Source organism: Galeopterus variegatus, unplaced genomic scaffold (genome assembly GCF_000696425.1).
Source record: "Galeopterus variegatus unplaced genomic scaffold, G_variegatus-3.0.2 Scaffold3899, whole genome shotgun sequence".
In the NCBI taxonomy this organism is placed as follows: domain Eukaryota; kingdom Metazoa; phylum Chordata; class Mammalia; order Dermoptera; family Cynocephalidae; genus Galeopterus; species Galeopterus variegatus.
The window spans coordinates 121,024-138,556 of NW_007730010.1; the positions used below are offsets into that span (position 1 = coordinate 121,024).

The 17,533-nt window shown below is 36.0% G+C and overlaps 1 protein-coding gene across 1 annotated transcript in view; it reads right to left on the minus strand.

Moving 5' to 3' along the window:
• Positions 1 to 17,533, minus strand: part of LOC103601833 (activating signal cointegrator 1 complex subunit 3) — a gene marked incomplete at its 3' end in the record, with an annotated part of 160,779 nt that overhangs the window by 90,998 nt on the left and 52,248 nt on the right. Inside the window, exon 4 of the mRNA XM_008586243.1 lies at positions 12,649 to 12,783. Coding sequence (XP_008584465.1) covers positions 12,649 to 12,783 — 135 coding nt within the window. The remainder of the gene's footprint in view (positions 1 to 12,648; positions 12,784 to 17,533) is intronic.

Sequence of the window (17,533 nt, forward strand, 5' to 3'; positions counted from 1 at the left end):
AACTGCAGATCATCATCGTGGTGTCTGGTTCTTAAATTCAAGAGTTCTAGTGGTTGTTCTGGACTTCTACTCTTCTAGCTTACCAAATTTCTAATTTCTTATACAAAATTCTTTTATATTTAATATGTACCTAGAATGACTTGTTTCCTTTACTAAATCCTGACTGATAACAATATGTATCCTCTTCAGTCTACTATAAACACGTTGACAGCAGAGTTTACTTATCTTGCATGTAGGGACGGTGCCTATCATTCTGAGCCCTGGCAGCCTCTGAACCACCCTGGCTGCTTCTGAGCCATGCTGGTAGGGTGTGGGGAGTGGCTGCTGTACAAAGCTGGAAAAAGCTGCAGTGGCACTTTTTGCATAAACCTGCTTGGAGTCTGCAGGGGAAAGGAAGACTTCTGAACACACCATACCAGCCCACAGGCCATAAACACAACTGGAAGGATTCCCCTGGGCCTGCACAAGACCAAGTGATCGCAGAAAAGAAGGAGCCACCCAGAGGCTGGTGAATTACTGGGAGGAACACATATACAGCCTGTACCACAGGAAGTGGATGGAGTGCAAGAGAAAAGCTGGCCTGCTGGGCAGCTGGTCTCAGTGGAAATCAGTTAGGGTTATAGAACTTCAAGGGGTGCAATCTGCAGGGATGACTTAGTCCTGGGATGGAATTTCCATACAACTCAGACCCATAAGTGATTAATGATCCACACAAAAAAGCTATCCCAAAGAACCAGCAGCAAAACAGCAGTTTAGCTCAAGCACAGAGCTCAAGGTCTGGCCCCCACAAGATGTTCCTTTAACTTGGGAACTAACCACAAAACAGCACATTAGTTCCTGTGCAGAGCCTAAGTGGTGGTGTTAGTTGTTAATCCACCACAGAATGGAAAAAACAAACAAACAAACAAAAACCCCAAAACCCACAGATCAGAGACAAAACTCTGATGAACACTTTAAAACCTAGAATAGGTAACAGACTCCTCAAATGCCCAGGCATCAATGTAAAGACCAAACAAAAACCCCAAAACCCACAGATCAGAGACAAAACTCTGATAAACACTTTAAAACCTAGAATAGGTAACAGACTCCTCAAATGCCCAGGCATCAATGTAAAGACACAAAGATCGAGAAAGAACAGAAAAATACGTCACCACCACACGAAAAGAAGAAAGCAAGAGCAAGAGATGCAGATATACAGCAGATGTATGAAATGTCTGACAGAGCATTCAGAATAACCCTTTTAAGGATGTTCAAGGAGTCAAAAAAAAGTGCAGGTAGAAATTTAAATGATATTTGGAAAAAAATTCAGGAATAGAATGGGAAACTTGACAAAGGAATAGAATCAATTTTAAAAAGTCCAAATAGAAATTTTAGAAAGAAAGAATATATTATTTAAATGGAAAAACTCGATAAAAAGCTCCAACAGCAGACTTAATCAGAAGAATCAGTGAGCTTGAAAATATAACATACGAAATTATCCAGAGGAGCAAAAAGAAACAAGAATAAGAAAAAATGAAACAGAAATACAGCAAATATGGGGCTCCCTCAAGCAAAATAACCTCTGCATAACTGGCATACCTGAAGAAGAAGAAAAAGGAAGAGACCTAGAAAGCATATTCAAAGAAATAATGACTGAAGATTTCCCAAGCATGAAGAAAGATGACAGCATCCAGGTACAGAAAGTCAGTGGTCACCAGCAAAATTCAATTCAAAGAGGAAGACCCAAGACACATCATAATCAAATTATTAAAAACCAAAGACAAAATGTAAATACTGAAAGCAGCAAGAGAAAAGAAACACATTCAACGGAGCCCCAATACACTCTCAACTGATATCTCAGTAGAAACCCTCCAGGCCAGAAGAGAATGGGATGATAAATTCAATGCTCTGAAGTAAAAAGACTGTCAGCTAAGAATTCTGTATCCAGCAAAACTAACCTTTAAATATGAAGGAGAAATAACATCTTTCCTGGACAAACAAAAGTTAACGGAATTCATCAACATTACATCTCCTCTATAAGAAGTGCTAAAGGGAGATCTTTAATCTGAAAGAAAACAATGCTGAAAAATAGCCAGAAAACACTTACTCATTAGGAAAGTAAATACATAGACAATCTCAGAATACTCTAATGTTGTAAGGGTGGTGAATAAACCACTTATATCTTTAGTATAAAAACTAAAGGATAAATCTGATAAGACAATAACATACACAACAGCTATGTAAGAGACAGGCAGTATTAAAAGATGTAACCTGGAACAGCAAAATGTCAAAACATGTGTATGTGTGTCAGGGGTAATGAAGCCAAAGTGCAGAGTTGGCTCTGTTTTTTTTTTTTCTTTTTTCAAAGTTAAAAATACTAATAATATCAAAAAATATCAAAGTTAAATTCTTATTAGTCTAAAATAATTTGTTACAACTATAACATGTTTTTGGTAAGCCTCATGGTAACCATAACACAAAAACATATGAGACATTAAAAATGAACAGTGAAAAATCAAAATGTAAAGCTAGAGGAAACCACTCAACCATGAACGGAGACAGTAAAACCAGAAGAAAGGATCTACAAAACAACCAGGAAAAAAAAAAAAAAAATAGCAAAATGGTAGTAATGAGTCCCTATATGTCAGTATAATAACCCGAAATGTAAACAGATTAAAAGCCCCAATTAAAAGACACAGAGTGGCTCAATGGATTATAAAACAAGAACCAACAATATGCCGCCTACAAGAAACTCACTTAACTGACAGACGCACACTGCCTAAAAGTGAAGGGATAGAAAACCGTACAGCAGACTTGGGAACTAACCACAAAACAAGATACTTTATACAAATGGAAACTAAAAAAGAGCAGTAGTCGTTACACTTATATCAAATAAAATAGACTTCAAGCCAAGGAAAGTAAAAAAAAAAATAACAAAGGTTGTTATATAAAGGATAAAATCCTTCATCAATAAAGAAGAAAGGCTCCAAATAAACAACCTAATGTTACACTTCAAGGAGCAAGAAAAACTAAAACAAACCAAACCTCAACACAGTAGAAAGATAGAAATAACAAAGATTAGAGCAGAAATAAATGAACTAGAGATTTTAAAAAAACACAAAAGATTGATGGAACAAAGACTTGGTTTTTTGAAAAGATAAACAAAAATCAAGAAACCTTTAGCTAGGCTAAGCTAATGAAGAAAAAAAGAGAGAAAATTCAAATAAATAAGATCAGAAATGAAAAAGGAAATATTACAACAGATACCACAGGGGGAAAAAAAAAGGATCTTAAGAGACTACTACACACAACTATATGTGAACAAACTGGAAAACCTAGAAGTGATGGATAAATTCCTGGACACGCACAACTTACCAAAGTTCAATCATGAAGAACTAGAAAACCTAAACAGACCAATAATGAGTAACAAAATTGAAGCAGTAATAAAAAGTCTTCCAGTAAAGAAAACTCCATGATCAGATGGCTTCACTGCTGAATATTACCAAACATTTAAAGAAGAACTAATACTAATTCTTCTCAAACTCTTTCAAAAAACTGAAAAGGATGGACTATTTCCAAACTTATTCTACAAGGCCAGCATTACCCTCATCCCCAAGCCGGAAAAACAACAAAAGAAAAAAGGAAAACTACAGACCAATATCTCTAATGACAGATGCGAATATCTCAACAAAATACTAGCAAACAGAATAAAACAACATATTAAAAAGATCATTCACTGTGATCAAGTGAGATTCATCCCAGAGATGCAAGGATGGTTCGACATACACAAATTTACAAACGTGATACATCATATCAACAGAATGAGGGGAGAAAAACACATATGATCATTTCAATAGATGCAGAAAAAGCATTTGATAAAATCCAACACCCCTTCATGATAAAAAACTCAATACATTAGGTATAGAAGGTACAGAGGCTTTTCCTCTAATATCTAGAACAAGATAAGGATGCCCACTTTCCTCCCTCTTATTCAACATAGTACTGGAAGTTGTAGCCAGAAAAATAAGGCAAGAGAAAGCAGTAAGGGGCACCAAATAGGAAAGAAGGAAGTCAAACTATCCCTATTTGCAGATGACATGATTGTATACATAGAAAACCCTAGACTCCACCAAAAAATTACTAGAACTAATAAACGAATTCAGTACAGTAGCAGGATACAAAATAAACACACAAAAATCAGTAGCCTTCCTATATGCCAATAACACAATAGCCAAAGAAGAAATCAAGAAAGTAATTCCATTCATGATAGCTACTGAAAAAAATAAAAGAAATACCTAGGAGTAAGTTTAACCAAGGAGGTGAAAGAACTGTATAATGAAAACTATAAAACACTGGTGAAAAAAATTGAAAAGGGCACAAACAAATGGAAAGATATCCCATGTTTATGGGTTGGAAGAACTAACATCATCAAAATGTCCATGTTAGCCAAAGCAATCTACACATTCACAGAAATCTGTAACAAAATACCAATGACACTCTTCACAGAAACTGAAAAAAAAAAAGTTAAAATCTGTATGGAACCACAAAAGACCCTGTGTAGCTAAAGCAATCCTGAACAAAGAGAACAAAGTTGGAGGCATCACACTTCCTGACTTCAAAATATACTATAAAGTTATAGTAACCAAAACAGCATGGTACTGGCATAAAAAAAGACAAATTGACCAATGGAATACAGAGCCCAGAAATAAAACTACACATTTATAGCCAATTGAATTTTTACAAACATGCCAAAAATATACAATGGGGAAACGACAGCCTCTTCAACAAATGGGACTGGGAAAACTGGATATCCACATGCAAAAGATTGAAACCGGATCCCCTATCTCTCACCACATGCAAAAATCAATTCAAAATGGATCAAAGACCTAAATTTAAGAACCCAAACTATGAAATTACTAGAGAAAAAAATAGCGGGGAAACACTGCATGAAATGGGAGTGGGCAGCATTTTTTTTGAGCGAGACTATGAAGGCACAGGAAACTAAAGCAAAAATACATAAATGGGACTACATCAAACTGAAAACCTGCACAGCAAGGGACACTGTCAACAAAGTGAAGAGACAACCTACGGAATAGGAGAAAGTATTTGACAACTACACATCTGACAAGGAGCAAATATACAGAATATATAAGGAACTTAAGCCACTCAACAGAAAAACAAACAAACCAACAAAAAACCCAAGTAACCCAATTTAAAAATGGGGACAGGGTCTGAACAGACATTTCTCAAAAGAAGGCACAGAAATGGCCAACAGGCACATGAAAAATGCTTAACATCACTAATCATCAGGGAAACAAAATTAAAACCACATTGAGATATTATCTAACTCCAGTTACAATGGCTGTTATCAATAAGACAAAAAATAACAAATGCTGGCAAGGCATGGAGAAAAAGGAACCCTGGTGAGGATGTGTAGAAGAAGTAACCCTCCTATATTGCTGGTGGGAATGTACATTGGTACAACCACTGTGGAAAACAGTATGGTGCGTCCTCAGAGAAATAAAAATAGATCTACCATATGATCCAGCTATACCACTACAGGGTATATACCCAAAAGAAATGAAATCAATATATCAAAAAGTCACCTGCATTCCCATCATCACGGCACTAAGAGATGGAATCAACCTAAGTCAGGCATAAATCAAATAGCTAAGAGATGGAATCAACCTAAGTCAGGCATAAAAAGACAACGCATGAGATCACTCATATGTAGAACCTAAAACTTAAAAAAAAAAAAGTGGATCTTACAGAAGTAAAGAGTAGAATAATGATTACCAGTGGCTGCGAGGTAGCAGAAGGGAGAAGGTGGTGGACTAATGGGTACAAAATTATGCTATTTACCTTAGGTAAATCATTGTGCAGCATATGTATTTATTGAAGTAACATACTGTACCCCACAAATATGCACAAGTAAATACTGAAATTATTTTGAATTATAAAAAGAATAAAGTAAGCCATACATTGAAAAAAACTACACAAAGTGAGACTACGATGAAATGAACAACTGAAGTAACATACTGTACCCCACAAATATGCACAAGTAAATACTGAAATTATTTTGAATTATAAAATGAATAAAGTAAGCCATACATTGAAAAAAACTACACAAAGTGAGACTACGATGAAATGAACAACCAGGTCAGGGTCATGGGAATCTTCCCTACTTAGAAAAAAATGAACCCCACTTTTCAGCACTTGAATTCTGGTCATATAACTTGGCTCTTCAACAATCTTTAATAGCTTCTCACTGCATAAAAGTCTAAAATCCTATGCACTCTGATCAAAACCTACATGTACAACCCTCCATGCACATTACATGCCAGTGAAAAGAAAACACTCTCATTCTCCAAATATATCCAGTATTTTCCTTTGCCCATGTTCACTTTCTTCTCTCTTTGAAATGCTCTTTACCTGTATTTGCTGCCTAGTGAAATCTGAGACAACTGGCTTGAATTAATGTTTCTCTTTTGCATTTCCACTGAACTACTTGTTCTTTTCTTACATCATTTACCACTTTCTGCTTTACACGTATATGTATACACACACACACACACACACACACACACATATATATATTTAAATTTTAGATTCCATATAAGAGTGATATCATGTGGTATTTGTCTTTTTTGCCTGACTTACTTCACGTAACATGATGATTTCCGGTTCCATCCATGTTGCTACAAATGATAGGATATATATGTAAAAATTGAATTAAAGGAAAATATGAATCTTCCTGTGAATTTTCTGAAGGTTTCTAGTATTTCTAAATCCTCTGTGAGACTGCCTGTGTCTTAAAGTCAGAGGCCTTGCCTTGTTTAGTCACTATTTATGGTGGCACTCAAGATCAATTGTGTAATTCAATGTAATCAACTGAATTAAAATTAGCATGTTAATTTAGCATTGAATGTCTTGTAATATAGTCTAATTATTCTTAATAGGTATATAATATTTAACTGAATTATTGTCCATACTTTAATTTAAAATTCCCCTACTGCTGGATATATATATGCTCTGTATTTTTGTTTTCATTATAAATAATGTGTTGAAATAAAAATCTTGGTGTATTTTTTACTTTTTCTTTTAATCTTTCCTTGGAAAGATTCCCAGATTTAAGATTTCAAAGTTAAAGACTCTGAAAAAAGCATGGCTCTTAAAATGTATTGCCAAAATGTTTTGTAAAAGGATTGAACTGATCAATGCCATAGTATATAAAGTAGTACGTTAAACCCTCAAATCATCTTCAGACTGGACATTATCATGTTTAGTTTTTGATGATTTATTGGGCTTAAGAATATATAGTTTGTTAATTTACATAACTTTACGTTAATTTTTTTCTTCCAAAGTTTGTTTACCTATTTTATTTCCTCTTTTTGCTCATTTACTTACTGGAAACTTCATGTTTTAGTTTTTAAATTTAACTAGTGCACACATAAAGATGTAGATATTAACTAGTCTGTTGTTACTAATATTTCTGTCCACCTATGTACTGCCTTTTACAACTCAATATTATTTTTTGTTGTTCCAAAGCTTTAAATTTTAATTTTGTCACATCTATCATCCTTTAAAGCTGTTATCTTCTTTCCCTTCAAAGCTCATAGGCAACAATTTATAGGGTGTCTACTATGTGTCTGGCAAGGTGCATTTTACCTTACTTATTACAAAAGTCTTAAGATACAGGTATCATTGTCACTGTGTATGTGATGAAACTGTGCCTTGAGGAAGTTAAAAAGGCCATTAAAGTGTGAGTCAAAATTAAAACCCAGGTTTGCCTAGATCCAAAGCATTTATTCTATATTGTTACCTCTCTTTGAAAACAGAAAAGGCATGCTTCCAAAAATGCAATTAGCAATCAGTTGTGCTTTTTACTAATTTTTTCTGATTTTACTTAAAAAAATACTAATAAACTCTTGACATCCTTTCTATGTGGTTGCAATAGACAGTAGAATTACTATATTACTTCCAATAGGAAAAGTTTATAAAATATAGCTGAGGAAAGAATAAACTCCAATAAGATAATATTTTGCATATATTTAAATTAAAAAATAAGAGAAAGGGGGTTATTACACACCCCTGCTACTGTCTTTAGTAACACATATTACCTATTTCAGGAAGAGAAAATTCTAATTTTATTTGACCATAGTGACACTGTGAAGCTACTAAAGCAAAAACAAAGAAAGCTGTTAGTAGTAAGTATCAGACAACTTGTATCCAAGTTCCATAGACTCCAGTTGTTATAGATTTAGGCAAAGGCTAAAGACTGAATCTATGAAAACAACAAGGAAACAGTTGATAGATCTAGATAATAAAATGTCATAAAATTATGCTTTAAAGTAGCTTGAGGATACATATTATTTTTGATTCCTCCCAGTGGTCTAACTTGTTCTACAGGTATTTCCAATAACTACATTCATGAGACTTATTGCATACAGACCATTTCTACCTAAAAGAAAAACTCTCAGTATCACTGATATGTATTAAAAAACCGAACCCATATCAGTGTCCATAAATTAGAGAAACACTATACAGGGGTGGGTGGAAATACTTACTGCCATACTAGAATATTTAAAACCTGTTACAAATTTTCTTCCTAAAGGAAAAAACTGATTTGATTGAGATCTTGAGTGAAAACAGAAACTGATGATTCTAACTGAATATTCATTTAACTTAAGATTAAAATCAAAATTGAAAACACCAGCTTAATAATGAAAATATCTGCATTCCTAATGATACACTTACACTCCTCTAAATATAAACTGTTACTATTTCTTGAGAGAAGTTTTATTTTATAGAAAATGGCAGATTTCCTAAAGGAAAAAACTGATTTGATTGAGATCTTGAGTGAAAACAGAAACTGATGATTCTAACTGAATATTCATTTCACTTAAGATTAAAATCAAAATTGAAAACACCAGCTTAATAATGAAAATATCTGCATTCCTAATGATACACTTACACTTCTCTAAATATAAACTGTTACTATTTCTTGAGAGAAGTTTTATTTTATAGAAAATGGCAGATTCCTAAGACAGTATCTTTGCAAAGGAGGGCAAAAAAGTAACAACATTCAAGGTAAATTAGCAAAAATTTATCCATTTTGTTCATTATCCTTATCGTTTCACCATTTTTAAATTCAGTTATTAGTATATATTCCCCCAAACAGATTTCTATGATATGATATGTAAAATCTTATCAATTGTTTAGCCAGCTTCCAAAACAACTTCATACATGATTCCAATTATTTTTCATAGTGCCACCAGAATAGGTCTTATTTACTCCATTATTATTCCATTTGATAGAAGAGGCAGTAAGTTTCAAAAATGTTTACCTGTCGAAGGCTACAGGCTTCTAGAAGTGAAGTCACAACCGGAGATTTTTATTAATGTGCCCTTTTCTTTTGGGCCTCTTTTGGAATTCCTGAACTATTCCCTTACCCAGGGGAAGCCCCGAGCAAGCTCCATTCTACAGCTGAAGCTACTCTTGGAGGCACTCCACTTTCGTTTCCCTACCTTCCTGTTTCAGTGGACAATTCAGAAATACAGTATAGGTGGTTTTTCATCTGAGGTGACTTTTACATTAAAGATGGAAATGGTTTGAGGTGTCCTGAAGTGTAATTGTTACTTACAGGAGAGAAAAGACCCATTTTGAGTTGCAGCTAAGGCATAGAAATAGCCTTATTACACACTTACACGTGTGTGCACAAAGGAGGATTTTCTCAATGGAGTTTTGTTTATTATTTATACAAATAAAGTTATATTATGTTGAATAAAACAGTAAAGAGTGCTTTGAAGATCTTGTTAGTCAGAAATTGAGATGGTTACATTAACCACTTAGGGGTAAAGTATCACTGTGGCATGGTAGGGATTTAGCTGTATTTTCATTAACATGAGTCATGAGGCTAAATTTCTATGTACTACTATAGCAAACTTACCTTTTAAATTTATTTTAACGTTTTGAGTACTTAACTTCCCATTTTTCAAAAACATGGGAGGAAATATCGCCTTCCATCACAATAATAGCTTCCTTGGAATTGCTAGAATGTTAGTACCATTCAAGTTCAAAAGGCACTTTGAGAAACTAGGACTAGAAGAATAACCATAAATTCTGGAGCTTTGAGAAAACATTCAGAAAGATTCCCTTATCTTTTGTTATAATATGCACTATGGAAGAGTCCACAAAAATCTCTCTTTAGGAGAAGTAAGAGATATAGTTAAATTGAAGAAACGTTCTTCCATTTTATCTGAAAAGGAAAAAAGAAAAAAAAAAAAAAAAAAGACTCAATGCCGTAAAGTCTTCAGAAAGTCCCAGACTGAATTTGATCTGTTTGCTTTCGAACAAATAGGACAAAGTATTGAAAATGGTAGGCTGTGGAGTCAGACTGGTTCAAATCAGGGCTTGTGCACTTATTACCTGGGAGTCTCTGAGAAAATTATTTACTTTCTCAGTTTTGATTTCCTTATCCTCCAGAGATTGCAACATAAGGGGAATTTGGGGGAGAAAACATTCACTCCCTGGGGAAGCAAGGCCAGTTTCCTTACCTATAAAATAGGGATAAGAATCTTTAAAGGACAGAATATTGGTGCAGATCAAATGAGAAAATTAAAGTAAAAACATTTATTATGGTATCTGTCTTGGAGGAATAAAAGCAAAAAAAGAAAAAAAGTAATTTTGGGTTATCTACTACTGTATCAAACAAATACCATATGAAGGGCTGGGAATATAATGTTGAGCAGGAAAATGTTCCTTGAAAACATGTACTAATAAGTGTGTGTGGGATTCATTCTTGTTAAAAAAAAAAATCCAATAATAACTGTTGGATTGGTATAAAAATTAAGTATAATAAAAGTATATAAAAGGTATAATAAAAATGACTAGAGATTTTCAAGTCTACCCAACTATATTAAAACTTTCCATTTCTCCAGGTTATTTCTTTTTGAGCATAGTGACCTATGAATTTGTGTTTGGTGACACTGCCTTAAATAAACACCATTTGAAAATGTCTCTATATAAATTATTTCTACATGCTCTAGAATATTTCATGCTATATTTAAATTACTTACACATGTGCCATATCAAGGGATAATAACAGTACAAACCTACATCATAGGCTGTCGTGAGGATTGAATGAGCTATATAAAACAAAACAAATGCCTGGCACTAGCAAACACTCAATAAATGTTAAAGATTATTATAATAGTTAAATAATAAACCTTCATTAGTTAGAATAGCAATAGCTCTCAGAATTGACAGGTATGAAGTAACCAGAAATCCACAAGGTGGCTCTCAAGGCTTGGCATTTAAACACAATGCAGTTGTTTTCTATTTCCAAAGAAATGAAACAAGACTTATGGATACCAACTTGACTTTCCATAGGCTCTCATAAACTCACGACTAATAAATAACTGGAAGAATGCAATGCTGTAAAATAAACGTTATGTAATAGAAAATTTTATAAAGTGAAAAAAATGAAGAAAATGGATACTATTTTTAGTCTTAAATTCAAAGAGATTCTGATGTTCAAAGCAACTGGCATCAGCTTCTCATAGTAAGAATTTAAAATATCAATACAAAATAATAAAATTTACAGTACAGTCATGACAATTAAATATGAAAGTGCAAAGCACAATGTCTGGCAGCTAGCAGCTGTTCTGTAAACAATTAGTTAAAACATATTATACATATAAAAATTTTGAAGTTACTATCACAACTACTCAATTCTTCCCCTACAGTGCAAAAAAGCAGCCATAGACAATACAAGGGTACTTCAAAATTCTGTGGAAAAATAAAATTAAAAGATAACAAATCTTTCCATGAATTTCTTGAAGACTCCTTGTAAATAATGGGTCAGCTGTTTCTAACAGAACTTTAACTACAAAAGCAGGTGCCCACCCTTGGTCCTTGGGCTAGAGATTGTCCAATCGTGATCTAAATCATTACTTGATATAACCATTATAAATTATAAACCATTATAAATTATAAACCATTATAAATCATTACTTGATAAAACCTTTCATAAATCTTAAGATATTTTCAATACTTGAATTACGTAGATCAATGCTTCTTGAACTGTAATGTGCATAAATTCATCTAGGGATGTAGTTGAAACGCAGATTCGGGTAAGTCCGGTTAGGGCCTGAGGTTCTGCTTTTCTAACAATGATGCTGGTAAGCCCAAGGATTTTTGATTCTTTGAGCATACATTGAGAAGCAAGGCAGTTGTTCTCAAACTTTTTGGTCTCAGGATTCCTTCCCATTCTTAAAAAGAGCTTTTGTTTATTAAGTTATATCTGTCAATATTAACCTTAGAAATTAAAGCTGAGAAATTGTAAATATATTTCTTATTTATAAAAACAATAATAAACCCATTAGATGTTAACATATTTTATAAAATTTAACTGCATTTTACATTTAATTATATTCTAAAGAGCAGGACTAAATACTTCAATTATAAACATGGAAAGAAATGGGAAGTAAATACATCATGCAGTGAGACCTTTTAAAAGATCATAAAATCAAGAAAAAAGTCGATGATAACATGATAAATCTGTAAAAGTAACTTAGAAACTGGGAATCTTTCACATATGAAATATTTGGTATATGTGGCACACTACGTGCTTTAGTTCTAGTCCTGCTGCTGTCATTTGTTCCCTACCTGCTTTTCTGCATGTCCATATTCAGGTCCTTGGGTAGGTAAAAAGCAGGAAATCTGGCCACAATTTTTTGCTCTTTCTATTAGAGACACAGCTGTTCTTACAGTGGCATTTCGAGCATGTACAAATACCATCACCTAAAATAAAGGAAGAAAAGCAATTTATTTAATATTATAATTCATTAAATTATAGTTTAATAGTAGCCTGGAAATCATTCTATATAAACAACTATTAATTTTTCAAAACAAAATCGTCAATTTATGAATTTCCCAACATTTCATTATTTAACAAAGTACATATAGGATAAAGGAAAGTTAAATAAAATTCAATAACATGGCTTTACTTATTTTTATTTTTATTTACTTATTTTCAATTGAATCATAATTGATTAAACATATTTTGGGGGTTCAACGTTGATGTATGTTGATCAAATCAATATTCTTAGCATATATATTATTACAAATACGTTGATGTATGTTGATCAAATCAATATTCTTAGCATATATATTATTACAAATAGTACTTATTCTTTATGCCTCTTATCCAATCTCTCCCCATCCACCTCTTCTTCCCCCCTCCCACCTCTGATAACCCTAGATTTCTTCTCTCCTGAAAGAGTACCCTCTCCCTCCCCCATCCCACCTCTGATAACCTTAGATTTCTTCTCTCCTTCTGAAAGAGTAACAGTTACTCTGTTGATTTGTTGCCTAGATGATCTGTCCAGTGCTGAGAGAGGTGTGTTCAGGTCCCCCACTATTATCATAGAGCTGATGCTTCTTCTATCCTCTGGAATAGGCTTTGTGAAAGAGATAACCTCTTCTTTTCTTTGATATCTGCTGGTGACTCTCCTTGTGTCAATGCACTTGAGTGGCTGGTGGGCCATCTGCAATGTGGTTGGGGTGTCTAGCTGCTTTTGTGGCAGCTGTGGCTACTGTAGTGGGCCACACACGTGGAAGTGGTGTTTTTGGCGTGCTCCTTGCCTGGTTGCAGGAGGAGGGGTTGGTCACGGGATCCATACCTCAGGATCCCGTGTGGGCCCCATGGCAGTAGTGGCATGCCTGGTTGTAGGAGGAGGGATCGATTCCCAACTCCATGCCTCAGGACTCCGGACAGGCCCCGTGGCAGCAGCAGTGTGCCTGGTTGCAGGAGGAGGGGTCAGTCCCCGGCTCCATCTGTTTTTTACATTCTAAGATGCTGTTGCAGAGCAGTTGGGTGGGAGGGACAGAGGGGGAGGGAGAAGGAAATAGGGTGGGAGAAGTAGGAAGGAGGAGGGATGTGGTTGAGGCCCCTGGCACCCTCCTCATTCCTGCAGGGGAGACCAGGCTTCCAGTGGTGGCTTGGTCATTGATGGACTAAATGCAGACGTCAGGGGGGTGTGGCTGAAACTCTCAACCCCCCACTGCCCTGGATCAAGAGGCCAGGGGACTTCCAGCGGTGGTTTGGTGGCTGTTGCTGGACTGACTGCAGATGTTGAGGGTGTGGGACCAAAGCTCTCAGCCCCCCACCGCCCTGGCTTGGGAGCCTGGGGCGCTTCCTGTAGTGGCTTGGTGGTCATTGCTGGGCTGGGTGCAGGTGGGAGGCACATGACTGAGGCCCGAGGGCCCACATCATCCTGGTTTGGGAGCTCAGGGCACTTCCTGCGGCAGCTCGGAGGTCATTGCTGGGCTGGTTGTGAGTGTCAGAGGACATGGCTGAGGCCCCCAGCCCTCCCTCTCCCTGGCTTTGGGGCCCAGGGGGCTTCCGGTCCTTCTAGGTTTTATAGGTGTTCTTTGGTGAAGTGAGACCTTTGCTAATTAATATCAAACTTTGTCTCTGGTCTATGGATATTTTGTTTTTTCTTTCAGTTGTGTTGGATTATTCACTGTTCCTACTACTTAAACTCTGCACTGGAACTAATTTGTTGTCCTTTACTTATTTCTAAAATGGAGGAACTTCCTGTGGGGACCAGCACTTGGGTTCTACGATTGAGCTAAATTGCTGCTTACTTGCTGATTCCCTGGGGAAGGCTTTTTGTGCAGCTCAGGTTTTAATGGCTGACTTTATAAGTACGTCTGGGTCTCCTGAGATCTGGTACACCTGAGTTATGTAGAATCTTTTCAGCAAACTGCTCTCCCTTGCAGTTCTATATTCCTGATCAGTCTACATAGAGTGGGCCAGTGCTGATTGGAGGGCAGATCAGCTGTTCTTGCTGTGCCCCAATGTTCCTGTGGTGGCCCATCTCCCCCACTGCCTGCACTCCAAACACTTCCCATGGGATGGACTGTGCACCGGTCCCTAGCGGTGACTCACCAGCCTCTGAGTGGCTCCTTTTTCAATTGTTATGGCTCATTGCTCCTATGTGGGACCATGGGAACCCTGTTAGTGCTCTCGCATGCCTGAGGGCCACCAAGGCCCTCTTCTCCCCTGCTGCCTCCAAGCAACTTCATAGGAAGGGCACCGCTGCGGCTTTTGCTAGCTCTTGCACCGTGAGCTCACCAGCTCCAGCCTTGAAGCAGCCAGGATTTGAAATAGCAGGAGCGGTCCTTTCTTTCTCTCATCGTGGCTTCTCCTGTCTTCATGCACTCCATAGGTCTCTCCTCCTCTTCCCTTGAGCTCTATCAGCCCCAGCTTGGCTATCATTGCTTTTTATTTATTTATTTTATAGTTTACACATTTATTTATTTATTTATTTTAATTTATCAATATTCAATATAGTTGATTTTCAAGTCCCTATATCAAATTCTCCTTTTCCTCCCTCCCTCTCCTCCTTCCCCACATCAACATCATAGCTGTTCACTTGTCTTAACCAAATCAAGGAATTGTGATTGTTGTGTCTTCTTTCCCCACCAACCCCCTGCCTCTGTTCATTTATTTACTTGTTTTTATTAGCTCCTACAAATCAGAACATGCGGTATTTCTCTTTCTGTGCCTGGCTTATTTCACTTGATACAATTTTCTCTTAGTTCATCCATGTTGCTAATAGTCAAAGCAATACTGAACAAAAAAAAAGCTGGAGGCATAACACTACCTGACTTTAAACTATCCTACAAAGTGATAGTAACAAGTTCATCCATGTTGCTAATAGTCAAAGCAATACTGAACAAAAAAAAAAAGCTGGAGGCATAACACTACCTGACTTTAAACTATCCTACAAAGTGATAGTAACCAAAACAGCGTGGTACTGGCATAAAATCAGAAAAACAGACCAATGAAACAGAATAGAGAATCCAGAAATCTACATGCACCTACAGCCAGCTGATCTTTGACAAAGGCTCTAAGATCACACACTGGGGAAGAGACTGCCTCTTCAATAAATGGTGCTGAGAAAATTGGACATTCAAATGTAGGAGAATGAAACTAGACCTGCACCTCTTACTATATACCAAAATCAACTCAAAATGGATTAAAAAATTAAATATACACCCTTGCATTTTAATAGTTGTAAATTGGTTGATTTGTGGGAGAGAGTGATGTGGGGGACCATTCATTCCACCATCCTGACCAGAAGCCCCCTAACTTAATTTTTTCTATTGTGGTAAAATATACATAACATGAAATTTACCACTTTAACCATTTTAAGTACACAGTTCAGTGGCATGAAGTCCACTTGCACTGTTATGCAAGCATCATCACCAGCCATGTCCAGAATTGTTTCATCATCCTGAACTGAAACTGTACCCATCAGAACCAATATGTCTTTATTTATGATTAGCCTATAAATTGGTGGAAGATACAACTGAAATTAATGGATTCTATAAAATTTAGAGTTTAATTTGCACATTTCTCTTCTGAAGACACGATTAATTATCACAATCATTTATTATAGAGGTAGAGTATAAAAAATGTAAGAGCCTTATTTCTCCATGGAAGACTACACATTCAATGAAATTTCCAGTATCATAGAGATGTTTAAAGAAACTGAAAACAATAAAGAACACTGTTCCTTGGATAAAATCATGTCTATGAACAACCACTTAAAGAGTTTAGGGGAGTGCTGGAGATGAAAATGCTTCTAGAGAAATATCTGGAATTTTTTGTTGCAGAAGACCTTCCTGTGAAATTATTCACAAACTGTGCACATCTGAATTAGGGAAAAGGCATGTATCTGGATGCTTTGTCAAGGAGTAGTAAGGGGAACAAAGTACTTTCAGGGACAGTCACCAGGCAGAGAGTAAATGCAATTGAAGAGAATAAAATAATAAGGTGGTGAGCAGACTGCATTTGCTGCCCATCAGTGCCTATATTCTCTCCTCTGAGATGTTTCTTCTTTGCCTTCTACCTCCCCTCACAGTCAGCTCAACCACAGGTTTCCCAAAGAGCCATTACTATGATAAAAACAATTTTATCCTTTCATATGGGCAACTGATCTTTTTCAATTTTATATGGTGTTAATAAAAGCAACTTTAGACAACTTTGACATTGTTACCAATCTGAAACATATGATCTAAGGATGATAAGCGTGGGTACAATGGATGACTTAAAATCAGGCTCCCCTAGACACAGCTTCCAACCAGACTGACACCTCTAAATCCGTGGAGTCACTATGGTATTCCCTTTAGGCCTCAGAAATGTGGCGGTCCTAGTTCTTGTCCCCTTCTCAAATCTCCCTATACTCCTCTGTTAATTGTTTTTTGTTAAGCTAGAACTTCAGTATTATTTGCAGGCTACACATGTAGGAGTATATGCAAGCAACTGTTTCTAATCAAGGGAATTGACAGACTCATGAGAGCTGACCTAAATAAAAGAGAGGAACATTTTGAGGACTAACAAAACTGAGAAAGGGAATGAGGCCTCAGATTTGACCAGAAAGGAAAAAGAGTGACACCGAGGTATCTACAGCACATGTTATACATTTAAACCACATTAATCTTATGTCTATAAACTTCTCAAACTCTAAAATTCATAGTA